The 13781-nt window shown below is 41.3% G+C and overlaps 1 protein-coding gene across 1 annotated transcript in view; it reads right to left on the reverse strand.

Annotated features, from left to right (window-relative positions):
* Positions 1–13781, reverse strand: part of nr6a1a (nuclear receptor subfamily 6, group A, member 1a) — a gene marked incomplete at both ends in the record, with an annotated part of 136491 nt that overhangs the window by 108080 nt on the left and 14630 nt on the right. Inside the window, 1 exon segment of the mRNA XM_083783550.1 lies at positions 4459–4506. Coding sequence (XP_083639676.1) covers positions 4459–4506 — 48 coding nt within the window.

A 13781-nucleotide genomic window follows, 5' to 3' on the forward strand; every position in this document is an offset into this window, starting at 1 on the left:
TAGGCTGTAGGCAGGGCATATAGCCTATGACTGACGACTCAACGTGGGGCAGGCTGTAGGCAGGGCATATAGCCTATGACTGACGACGCGGCGTGGGGTAGGCTGTAGGCAGGGCATATAGCCTATGACTGACGACTCAACGTGGGGCAGGCTGTAGGCAGGGCATATAGCCTATGACTGACGACGTGGCGTGGGGTAGACAGGGCAGGGCATATAGCCTATGACTGACGACGCGGCGTGGGGTAGGCAGGGCAGGGCATATAGCCTATGACTGACGACTCAACGTGGGGTAGGCTGTATGTAGGCAGGGCATATAGCCTATGACTGACGACGCGGCGTGGGGTAGGCTGTAGGCAGGGCATATAGCCTATGACTAGGCCTTGTCACGATTACACATTTTACGTTGACGATTAATTTGTCACACAAATAATGGCCCGATTAATGATTTAATTGTGTTGAACATTGGAACGTCGCAATTTTGTATTTTTCAGTTTTCCTTTGAGGCTTCGTAATCACAAACTTTACAGGGCAGATATGACAAATGATACAAAGAAATCACTGACACATTTAATCAATACAAAATAGTGGAAATAGCAGAACTACAAGCTTAAAGTGACGTGTTGTAAGCTTGTAGTTATTTTTGAAAAATGTTTGAAAATGTATGGACACTTTTCAACATGGAAACAATTGACGATTATGCAAAAATGATCATCTCAAATAATTGCAATTAGGCAATTATGTAATAATTGTGACAGCCCTGCCCGTGACAGACAACGACATAGGGTAGGCACGAGGCAGGGCAGAGCCTATGGCTGACACATGAAGCTGCTCCTCCTCCAGACATGCTCATTGGTCTGAAAACCTTTCCAATTCTAACCAAAGAACACATATTTATTTACATTTTGCCATGTATAAAACCGAATATGAGGATCTGGGGAACGGCATGGCTCCCATATCGATCTGGGGCCAACGGGGGGGGCCAATCCGTGATGTCAGTTGTCTGTCATACAGTATGACGACATATCTGTGATGTACGACTCCAAATTTGGGAAAAGTTAGAGCCCTGTTGACTTTCATTATAAAAATTAATATATTTGAAAGGGGGAGAAAAAAGGATAGTGCATGATGATGCACTTCTTCGGCCGATTGGAGTTATGCACGAAATATGTTTTGACACTTTGGTCCAGCGGTTTATGAGATTAGCTCAAGAGTCTCTGGAAACGCAGACAGACCCAATCAGATGACTAGCCTCCTGCAGAGCCTCTCATAAAAAGGACCTAAACCGTTGCTTGTCTGGTGGGTTTACAATCCTACAAACTGTGCCTTTGACCCAGATTTGATCCCTTAGCCCATTCTGACCTGAGATCAGATTCATACGAGGTTTCCGCCGGACACACACTGGTCTGATGAACAAATTCTGACCTGAGATCAGATTCTAGAAATGTCAGTCGTTCTTCGATTTTTCAAAAATAGCAGACCTACAAGCTCGTATCGCGCCACTCGGTGGCGCGATATGAGCTTGTAGATTTGCTATTTTTTAAATAGCTAAAGCATAACATGATGCTGACACCAAAATGGGTGCCCGTTCAGAGTGGGTTAAGATTTCCATGCATGCCATTTATTCTTCTTATTTCTTCATCATTCTTGCTGTTGTTTTGTCTTCTTTTTCTTTTTTTTTGCTGCATTTTTCCCAACACCTCAGGGAGCAACAGCTGTGCACAGGATACATTCTTATAGGTTTATAACCCAAATTAAACACAGACGAATCCCCTCCTGCAGGTTTGGGAGGTTGGTTGCAAAATTAAAATCATTGGTCCACAAAACAAAAGACCAATTGATACATCAGTTTGGCTAATATCAGCAATTATCTGACTATGACATTCTGGTGTCCAAATTTGGAGCAAACATTTAATAATAAAATATATTATAGCCGATCTACAAGCTTGTAAGAATATACAGCAGAGTTCTGTAAAATTCTGTATTTGTTTGTTTCCTTGTTCATTGTATAATTAAAGTGACATGTTTTCATATCGAAACATTTATATTTATTCGTTTTTAAAGTATTGCTTCATGAACAGTTCACTACATTCATCACATTAAGTTTTTCATATTGATTTCAAGATTTTGCACTTTCTAGCAAAATATGGGTGGAAACATTGCTAATCGGTGGTGTAGGACTAGGAGGCTCAGAAATTGCGATTGGCATCAGACCCAAAGACCCAGCATGGTCAGGCTCTACATCAGACCCAAAGATCCAGCATGGTCACATGGTCAGGCTCTACTACATATTTTGGCAGCGCAGGCGGGCGGTTTGGCCACATGGGCCCATCCCAATAACAAGCGAGGTTCTGACTGAGAATTACACTTCCCTTTGGGGTTCTCTTCTGGGTGCGTTTGAGAGGTGAGAGATTAGGACTTCTACATCTACAGAGGTAGTAGTCTTGGAAAAAAAACAGCTGTTGCTAACTCAGCTATTTGGCCCCTGACCTGTGTTTTGGTCACTGAATGGGGGTCTCTGAATTCCCACCCCTGTCAGAACATTTACAAGCTGGAGGAGCCCTCGCCTCGGCTACCCCCCCACGCAGCCCTCCAACCCGCTACAGCCCCTTGACCTCCACGTCACCCTTTGCCCACTGCGTGCACCGAGGCATCCTGGGAGGAGAATAGGGCCGAGGAGGGCTGTGTGAGTGAGCCCACCTCCTCAAGTTTACAACCCAATCAGGCCCGGACCTCATAAATCCATGCCTCCTCTCGTAGTGCACAACAATGCTGGCCATTCTGTGTGTGTGTGTGCGTGCGTGCGTGCGTGCATGTGTGCGTGTGTGTGTGTGTGTAGGTTTTTAATAGCGCCCACCACCACCACCCACCCTCTCCCCAACCTCGTGCATCCTTCCACTGCTTCTTCACGAGTGCCCCGAGGTTTATGGAGGGCCGGGTACTACAGAGAGTGCTGCTGAGAAAGCCCCCGGTTGGTTGGTTGGTTGGTTGGTCGGTCGGTCGGTCGGTCCGGGGGAAGAACTGCCCTGCACACAATCAGGTCAGCGCGGAGTCACGGCGAGGTCGCACGGGGTCAGGAGTTTCTGAACTGAGACTAACCTCTGACCCCTCCTCCGGTGCCACCTGGCACTGCACTCACGGCGTCCCGGTGTGAACTTCGCCTGAACCTGGACCTTAACATTGGACCATTCCCCCTAACCCTAAACCCCGGCCAGGCCCTTCCCTTCCCTTCCTGCTTCTGACCGATGTTTAACCACAACAACCTTGGTGTCCCTATTCTGGGCATGTCAATATCGGGGGGGGGGGGGGGGGGGGGGTCTAAGAATAATAAAAAATATATAGCAGAAAATAGCAGATCTACAAGCTCACAACATGCTGCAATGCAACGTGCAATGCAACCACTCTCTCTTCTTCCCCGTCTTGTTATCCTTGGTAAAAAAAAATGCCACGATGGGAACTACGCACAAAAACAAATTTCACCCACTTTTTTTTTTACTTACAGTAAAACTGTGATGTGACAATAAAGCCGATTCTGTTGTGAGCTTGTGATCTTCCATGTTTGCTGCAAAACAACACCATCATTACAATGCCAACCGTGGGGACAAAATAGCCGATCATCATAGCCGATCTGTTCTTATCCAGAGCAACTTACAATTGGTGTTGTGAGCAGAGCAGACAGCGACTCACTGGCTTTCCAAACGACACTTCAAAACAACACATGGCTGCAGACGAACACACTGGCTCTGCTGGCAGGGATCAAACTTGTAACCTTTCCGTTATAGGACTCTTTAACCACCGAGTGACCCTGCTGCTCACATGGCCCACTCAGTCCACACGACGACTAAAACACAGACGGAACAACTGAGACAAGCTCGTCTTTCATGGTTTCTGGAAATTGGTTTTGTTCCTCAATGAAACAAAAAAAAAAGAAAAAAAAAACATAAAAAAGGTCTTACATGAATGTAATATATTGTACCTTGCTATACCTAATTTGTTTTTAATTGTATGTTTTGTATTTATTTTCATCCCCACTGCCAAGGATACCAGTTTTGTTCTTGTTTTGTACGTCTCTAAATGTTATGATGAATTGAACAAGGCGGACCCTATTGTAAACAAGTGCAATGCTTTCTGGTGTCATCCAGTTAACAGTTTTTTTGTATTGAGTTGTGCTTGAAATGTACTGTAATTCTGCAAACTGTTATATTTATAAATAAATACTTCAATCAATCCACATTATCCGTAGATTGCTGTTACATTACTGTTGAGCCAATACTGCCCTCTTGTGGTATATAATGGAATTACATTTCTGGCTACATGTCTGGCTATCTTCACCACTAGAGCGTGATCTTTAGCTAAAGGTTTTACCAACAGCGACCCACATACTCGCCTACTTTCCAATGCAATTATCATACTTGTACGGTCAGGGCAAAAAGGAAAGAAGGTATGGTTTGATGAACTCACCCATGCCGTCATGCTGTTCCACCTCCAGAGGATGGTCACCATAAAAGCCTGGAAAACACAAAGGTTACACAGGGAAAGATGAGCTCATAGTGTCAAGACAGTAAATTACAATTGGCTCTCGTTTTTTTTTAGTACTGGACAAATTTGTAGCAGTAGCCAAAACAAAGAGAGTCTCAATACAATTATTAAAAAAGGTACACATTTAAAAAATTATCTGAAAAACCTCATGTTTCTATATCAGTGGTTCTCAAACAGTTTCATGTCAAGGACCCCCAGAATTATATGTATTTGGCCGCCGACCCCCATCTGAAAATATGTTGTTCCAGGGACCCCCCCCAGAGGCAAAGATTTGAGTTAAAAACGTTCACTCTGAAAGAATATATATTTAAAGATGTATGCCACATTTTCACGATTTTTCAAAAATAGCAGACCTACAAGCTCGTAGCGCGCCACTCGGTGGCGCGCTATGAGCTTGTAGATCTGCTATTTTTCTAATGGCTAACTTATAACATAATGTTTAAAACACCCAAAGGGGTTCCTGACCAAAATGGGTTAAACACTTTGCGTGAACACAAATGAGAAAGATTCCATCCTGCGGAATTGCGAGTGTGGTTGCCTCTCTCTATAGGAATAATGTTAAATTAGAAGAGTTGAGTTGGGTGTAGGGCTGTGAATCTTTGGGTGTCCCACGATTCGATTCCGATTCTTGGGGTCACGATTCGATTCAAAATCGATTTTTTCGATTCTACGATTCTCAATTCTCCAAAAACTATTTATTTATTTATTCAAAAGATTTTTTTTCCAGATTCGAAACTATTCTCTATTCAACATGATTCAATACATAGGATTTCATCACAATCTACTCCAGCCAACTGAAGTGATTAACTTGAAAATGACTAAAGACATGATGTTTACTGTAAGGGTGAGGGTTAGGGTGAGCTTACATTTCATATTATAAACACCATGTAGTGAAAAATCCTGTAACTAACCAGAAATAAAATCTAAAAAAAATAATAATAATAAAAAAAAAATTAAAAGAAATTATGAATCGATTTTGAATCGTTCATAACGGGAATCGCGATTCTAATTCAGATCGATTTTTTTGACACCCCTAGTTGGGTGTGTCACCATATACTGAAACACTGACAATCGGAGGGGAGAATAGCGTTATTGATTTAAACTATTTCAAACGATTTAAGTGCTGGAGTGCAATAACAATAAATAGCTCGCTTGCCTAGTATAGGGCAACCACACTAATTAACCTGATGTGTATTCCAAGTCACAACACAAGATGGACATTTTCATTTTATGTTTTATATATTTTTTATTAAAGGACAACTTTAGTTTTTTTCAACCAAGGTTCATGTTTTAGGTTGTTATTAGAGAAACTAAAAGGTGAGTGTTAATTTTCTTTCATTTGCTGCTTTCTTTCGTTTTGGGGATTTTAGCAGTTTTTGACAGGGGGGCGGGGGCATTCGAGCATGGGGCTAAATATGTATTTTTTTACAAAATATTATGGCGATTTATTTATTTATTATTTACTATAGTCCTAATAAACCCCAGGAAATTACATCTGGCCACAGAAGATCACATGATCTACTGAATGTGAAGGTAGCCTACTGGGGGAAGGCTTATACTGTGTGTATAGGCTCAATATGTCAGTTTGTCACATTCAGTAGATCCTGTGATCTTTTGTGGCCAGATGTAATTTCTTGGGGTTTATTAGGACTATAGTAAATAATTAAAAAATAAATCGCCATAATATTTTGTAAAAAAATACATATTCGCTCGAATGCCCCCGTGCCCCCCTGTCAAAAAGAGCTAAAATCCCTAAAACGAAAGAAAGCAGCAAATGAAAGAAAATTAACACTCACCTTTTAGTTTCTCTAATAACAACCTAAAACATGAACCTTGGTTGAAAAAAACTAAAGTTGTCCTTTAAGCTTAAAGGTATATTCAGTGATTTCACTTAATTCAAATATCACTTATTTTTTTGTTTTGTTGTGATAATCCTCCCTACTATAGAGTGTCCTGACCATATAAGTAGTTCCTCCCTGTCCCCAGTTAACCCCTGGGGGTCAAAAAACCATAGGTTTCGTTTTTGACTCTCTATCCTGATTGGACGAAAGGCTGGGTCCCACAGCCAAAAACGAAACCTAAGGTTTTTTGAGTGAAATCACTGAATATACCTTTAAGCATATACAGGCTATGGGAAAAATACATTCAAAGAGAATATCAATGATCTGCAGCTACTCAGTCAGGCGTACAGTCAGTACAGTATGTGTAAAACTGAATGTTGGATCATGAATGACAGTCCTTGAGCTTTGTGGGATTACAGTCACACACTGAGGAGGCGTTTGTTCAGCCTCTCCTTGAAGGCGTGAAATCTTTGTAAACTTGTTTTTGGAAAGGTGCTATATAAATAAAGTTATTGTTATTATTATTATTTAACCACATGAACCCAAGCATCCCTATTTTGGGCATGTCTGGGCATGATTGGGGGACATTTGAGACAGTGGCGTGCACAGACATTTAGAGGGGCAGGTGCTCAAGTGAAAAAAAAGGGCACCTTCTGCAGCACATTTTGGGGCGGGAACCCATTTTGGTGCTTTATAGCTATTGAAAAATAGCAGATCTACAAGCTCGCACCTCTTCCACTACAGTGAACGGCAGAGTGACTGATGTTAGTTTGCCTCAAACTTTACTCTTTTACCTGCTTTTTTACTAACACTAACATTACAAAGATGCCCAGAACATCGAGATGAACCTGTGTAGTTTATGGCTGCTCCAACAGTAGTGGCAACATAAAAAATAAATAAAAACGGAATGTCTAATATCCACCGCGTTGGCTGGGACCAGAGCCATTGAGTAATGGTTGAGACGAAGCAGTGAAAGATACAACGCCAGTCTTACCCAATACCAAATATTTCTGTTTTATTAACACAAGGCTGCTGTACTTTATACCTCATACTTTAAATGCTTAGTATGAGGTATAAAATACAGCAGCCTTGTGTTCATAAAACAGAAAGATTGGGTATTGGGTAAGACTGAAATTATGTATCTTTCAGGACCTTTCACTGCTTTGTCTCAACCATTACTCAATGGCTCTGGTCTCAGCCACCGCGGTGGATATTTTGACATTCCGTATTTATTTATTTTGTATGTTGCCACTACTGTTGGAGCAGCCATAAACTACACAGGTTCATCTCGATGTTCTGGGCATCTTTGTAATGTTAGTGTTAGTAAAAAAGCAGGTAAAAGAGTAAAGTTTGAGGCAAACTAACATCAGTCACTCTGCCGTTCACTGTAGTGGAAGAGATGCGCCTGGTGAGGGTTTTACCCCCTGCAGCTACGTCGAGTCCGCCTACAGGAAATACGTAGGCTGCGACCATGAGACCCGCTACGGAATCGGTCTATATAGTATACTGTCTGGGAACAAAAAGAAACTCCAAAGACTTATTTTTCTTTAACCAATCAAATGTGGAGATTTCAATTCCAAATTCCCACAATTGAAATCTCCACATTTGGCACCAATATGAACCATATGGCTATAGCCTGTGACCCAAGTCATCAATAACATCTGAGATAACCAATCACTTCAACTTTGGAAAAGGTTTCACCACCCTATTCCATTATTACAAAATTAAAGTAAATACCAAAAAGTAAGTACAAACCAGGGGGTCAGTCAGACAGATATTTTGTGAAGCCACTAAGGCAGGGGTCGGCAACCCAAGATGTTGAATGAGCCATTTTCAACCAAAAAAATTTATTCAAAATCTACCTGGAGCCGCAAAAGATTTTTAAGCCTTAAAATGCTTATATAATGAAGACAACAGGGCTGCAAGTGGATATTAGCCTATCTATCAAAATAAAAAGTGCGCTATGGTTTAAGCCCGTTCGGAAATAGCGCACTGAGTGCACTGTGCAATGCAAACTAATAGGCGAGTGCGCTCCCGCGGTGCGCATTTCCGAACGCAGTCAACGCACCCTCCATTATTATGCCATGTTTTTTGCATTGTGTTCTTACCCGTTTAATGTGATTTCTGTGTGTGGACATCGCTGGAGAGCTTCTCAACATTGGGCACGTAAAATGTCACTTTAATCTTCACACACGATTGCAAGCTCTCATCGGTGAGGCGTGTGCGGTATTTGGATTTAATGTAGGCTAGTTCATGTTTGAGAATATCTGCTCACAAAAGTACGTTGATCCAAAGATGGATAATACTCCAGATGCGAGTTTCTTCATGTTCACATAATTGTCTGGAAGAGCATTCCATGTTTTCCGTCTGTGAATGGCTTGCCACGTTTTATTTATTGTTTGATAGTTTGTCACTGCAGATTTAGCCATGTCATGCAACTGCAGCCTGTTTTACGCAATCGCTACATTTACATTGTAAACGTGTACATAAACATTCAGATTCCAAATATAAAGTACTCGCCACATGTGCCACGGGTGTTAGAATGTTGCTGGTACAGCGATTAGCATTGCTGCATCCCGCGTTGTTTAATAAAAAGCTTTTTTATCCGAGCTGTTATTTTGCCATTGGCTTTCAACTACGCGCCCCCACCCGTTGTGCAACTGTTTCCCAACCCCGTTTGAGAAAAGGGGCGCTCGGATAAAAATGCTTTTTATTAAACAACGCGGGATGCAGCAATGCTAATCGCTGTACCAGCAAATTTCTAACTCCCGTGGCACATGTGTCGAGGACTTTATATTTTAAATCGGAATGTTTATGGACTGCGATTGCGTAAAACAGGCTGCTGTTGCGTCATGACTGACAGTCATGTTTCAGGGCTATAGCCTACTGCAGATTAAGCATACAGACAATCCATCATAATATTTATTCTACACATTTTTACAAAATTGGGAAACTTAAGAATGTTTCTGTCACGTTTGGCCTCCTACAGAAACCATAAATGAAAAATAAAAATGTGAAAAAATAAACATTATACATTTTCATAGATTTTTTTGTAATGCTACAGGGAGCCACTAGGGGAGTGCTCAAGAGCCGCAAGCGGCTCTTGAGCCGCCGGTTGCCGACCCCTGCACTAAGGAAATCGTAGTTCATATAATGGCCTGTTGTGGCGCTGTCATTGGGCCCAAAAAAACCCATAGCCCCATAGAAGTCCATGTATTTGGGCCCAACTTCACCTAGACTGTATTACCTTAATAAACATGGTCATGAATACTTTCTGCTTCCAGTCACTAGTTTAAAGTCTCATTTCTAATGTCATAATATTCTTTTTGGAAAATGATGGTCCCATTAATTAAAAAAATTACCATAAAGTCGCGTATGTTCTGAGGGGCGTGGCTACCGTTACAGTCTATGATCGGGATCCCCCTCCCACTCGAGTCAAAATAAAAACCAACGGAGAAGAAGGGGGGGGAAGTCCCGCCTCGTTGTCTGGGCCAGCCAATGGGCCAGCTGGACCAGAACGGATCAAGAAAGATGGCGACTTACAGTGCATTAGAGTGCAAGGAATTTCAGGCTTCATTTTACGTTCATGTTAGACCCGGGGAACGCTTTGTCCATATTTTTTACAGTCTATGCACGCGACCCAGAGCCGGAAGAGGCGTCTATGTTTATATGTCCATGGAGAAGCCACCACCCACTGAGTTGAATGGACAGGTGGCGCCATCTTGAGAGGTCTTTAGCTATTATTTTAAAATGGTGTGACGTCACGTTCTCATTACATTAGAGTAAGACTGATGCTTGTTCTGTGATTAAAGACTAAATGGAGAATTATTTTTGAGCATATCCACGTGGTCATATAAATTGGACATACTTGACAATAAGATGCCAAAACAATTCTTGTGTAACTGGTTTTTATTTCAAAAGTCCATAATTACTTCCTGCCAAACTCGTCCATACCCGGATATACGCACACCCAAACTAATAAGCTATATGGAAGCTCCCATCCATCGATTGGTCATTAGATCTCTGTAGCACTCTACACAGTCTATATAGGCTAAGTCAATATACTGTATTGCCATGTATTGCCAATATACTGTATTGCCAAGCATTTAAAGGACAACTTTAGTTTTTTTCAACCAAGGTTCATGTTTTAGGTCGTTATTAGAGAAACTACAAGGGGAGTGTTAATTTCTTTTCATTTGCTGCTTTCTTTCGATTTAGGGATTTTAGCTCTTTTTGACAGGGGGGCGGGGGCATTCGAGCATGGGGCTAAATATGTATTTTTTTACAAAATATTATGGCGATTTATTTTTTTATTTTTTACTATAGTCCTAATAAACCCCAAGAAATTACATCTGACCACAAAATATCACAGGATCTACTGAATGTGACAAACTGACATATTGAGCCTATACACACACTATAAGCCTTCCCCCAGTAGGCTACCTTCACATTCAGTAGATCCTGTGATCTTCTGTGGCCAGATGTAATTTCCTGGGGTTTATTAGGACTATAGTAAATAATACAAAGATAAATCACCATAAGATTTTGTAAAAAAATACATATTTAGCCCCATGCTCGAATGCCCCCGCCCCCCTGTCAAAAAGAGCTAAAATCCCTAAAACGAAAGAAAGCAGCAAATGAAAAGAAATTAACACACATCTTTTAGTTTCTCTAATAACAACCTAAAACATGAACCTTGGTTGAAAAAAACTAAAGTTGTCCTTTAAATCAAGTCTTTTATAACTTTGCACCATTGAGACCAGCCTCTCTAGTCTCTACTGGCATTCTCAATGGCAATAATGTAATTTGAACTGGGAACACCCACACCCCGACAAGCACTTGTATGTGAATTGTAGAGTTGCGGCAATAGCTGATCTACAAGCTCACATGGTTGTAGATGTGGAACATGTGGAATGTGTGGCCAGTGTTTGACCCGTTTTTATATACAAACAAAAGTAATACAAACCTATAGTAAAGTTTGTATTACTTTTGATGCGGTTAATGGTCTTTTTTCATTTAATGTCTTTTATTTTTTTATTACATTTATTAACCCATTCTGACCGGGCACCCATTTTGGTGTTGGCATCATGTTATGCTTTAGCTATTGAAAAATAGCAGATCTACAAGCTCATATCGCGCCACCGAGTGGCGCGATACAAGCTTGTAGGTCTGCTATTTTTTGAAAAATCGAAGAACGACTGACATTTCTAGAATCTGATCTCAGGTCAGAATGGGTTCATCAGGACCAGTGTGTGTCCGGCGGAAACCTCGTATGAATCTGATCTCAGGTCAGAATGGGTTAATCAGGACCAGTGTGTGTCCGGCGGAAACCTCGTATGAATCTGATCTCAGGTCAGAATGGGTTAAAGTGTCACTATACTGTCATCTGAAGACCCCCCCCTGGGGGTCTCGACCCACATGTTGAGAACCCTTTCTCCATGTTTTTCTGCGTGCCCCGAGCCCACTCAGCCCAGGTTCAGCATACAGAGGAGAGAGAGCCACTGTTGCCAACTCTCGTGAGAGAAATAATCCAACCCACCTCCAAAAGCAAGCCAAAAACAAGCAAACTCTTGCGAGAGAAATATAAGCCATGTCTCCACTCGACAAAAAAAATGAAACAAGCCCAATAATATGGCCATATAATCCCAATAAAAAAAAGATTTGATGCCTGCATAAATACTATAGTATATTGTCTATAATAATGAATGTTTTGGTCATTTATTATACTATTTATTTATTTATTTAGCCAGGGCTTAATAAGTAGAGACATCAGACCGATTCTGTCACTCAATGTGATTCACACTCCCCCAAACCTGTGGGTGTTTATAGTACATATACATCAAAGAAATGTTGGCTTGTTTGATTTTCAAAACAAGCCACAGAATGTTTTTTAAAAGCCCCAAAAACCACAACCCGTGACTCGGGTGGGGGGGGGGGGGGGGGGGGGACGCAACAAAGGTTGCGGCAAATAAGCAGACTTGGCAACCCTGGAGAGAAGCACAACAATAGACAACTGGAAACATCTGCCAATCAATTAACCATGACACTTCTGTGAGTCACTCCCCCTGGCTCCACCCACAGCAGTCTTAGATTGAGTGAGTGTTCACAGAAATGCTGACACACACACACACACACACACACACACACACACACACACACACACACACACACACACACACACACACGCACACGCACAGACCGTTTTCAAAGGTTTCCGTCGTACAGTCAAAAGTAAAGTAAGATATCCCGCCTCCTCCCCCGCTTCCCCGGTGCATCTTTGCAGTCGCGCGAATTTGTGGTACATTATTCTAAACATAATATAGCTTGATAGCTTATCAGAAATTCTAAATTATATAGAGGCATTTTAAAATATATTTATATAGTGAACGGAAACAGATGGCAACTTCCTTTCTAGGCTTTTAGGAAGTGCAGTTCCAAATTCATATAGCTTTCAAAGATTGTGGAACAGTTGTCTGGCAACAGTGCAGTGCAAGAAACTCTACCCTGAGTAGATAAAGAACAAAAAACTAAAGAAGCATGTGACAAAAATCTGCTTCCTAAAGTCCTGCATGTCAATGGTAAATGTGCAATTTACTGATTGACTGGTTAAAAATCTGCTTTCTAACGTCCTGCATGTCAATGGTAAATGTGCAATTTACAGATTGACTGGTTAAAAAGCTGCTTCCTAAAGTCCTGCATGTCAATGGTAAATGTGCAACTTACTGATTGACTGGTTAAAAATCTGCTTCCTAAAGTCCTGCATGTCAATGGTAAATGTGCAATTTTCAGATTGACTGGTCAAACCACTGATAATACAAATGGATGAGGACAGACAGAGAAATAAAGACAAGAGGTTTCCCCATTTCATAGTAGGATTTTATAGTAGGAGATTTAAATGCCGCTAAAGCACTTTCAAAAAGTGCCCGTCAGTCAGTGTTTACTGTATTCCGTTTGTGAATTCCTAAGATTACCTTGAAAGTAGATAAAGGGTGTGTAGGGAAAGTGTGTAGGGCATTTCATGTTATGCATTATACGACAAATGTCTTCATTTATTGATTTGTAACCCTGTGGCCCTGGAGTGAGTATGTACAAAAAGTGTACATTCTAAGAAGTTAAATTAATGAAGGATTTTACTTAAGTGCAATCTTTTTTTTTCAACCCATTCTGAACAGGAACCCATTTTGGGGTTAGCATTACGTTATGCTTTAGCTATTTAAAAATAGCAGATCAACAAGCTCATATCGCGCCACTGAGTGGCGCGATACGAGCTTGTAGGTCTGCTATTTTTCAAAAATCGAAGAACGACTGACATTTCTAGAATCTGATCTCAGGTCAGAATGGGTCGATCAGACCAGTGTGTGTCCGGTGGAAACCTCGTATGAATCTGATCTCAGGTCAGCATGG

The sequence above is a fragment of the Protomyctophum parallelum genome (assembly GCF_964188405.1).
Source record: "Protomyctophum parallelum genome assembly, chromosome: 15".
In the NCBI taxonomy this organism is placed as follows: Eukaryota; Metazoa; Chordata; class Actinopteri; order Myctophiformes; family Myctophidae; genus Protomyctophum; species Protomyctophum parallelum.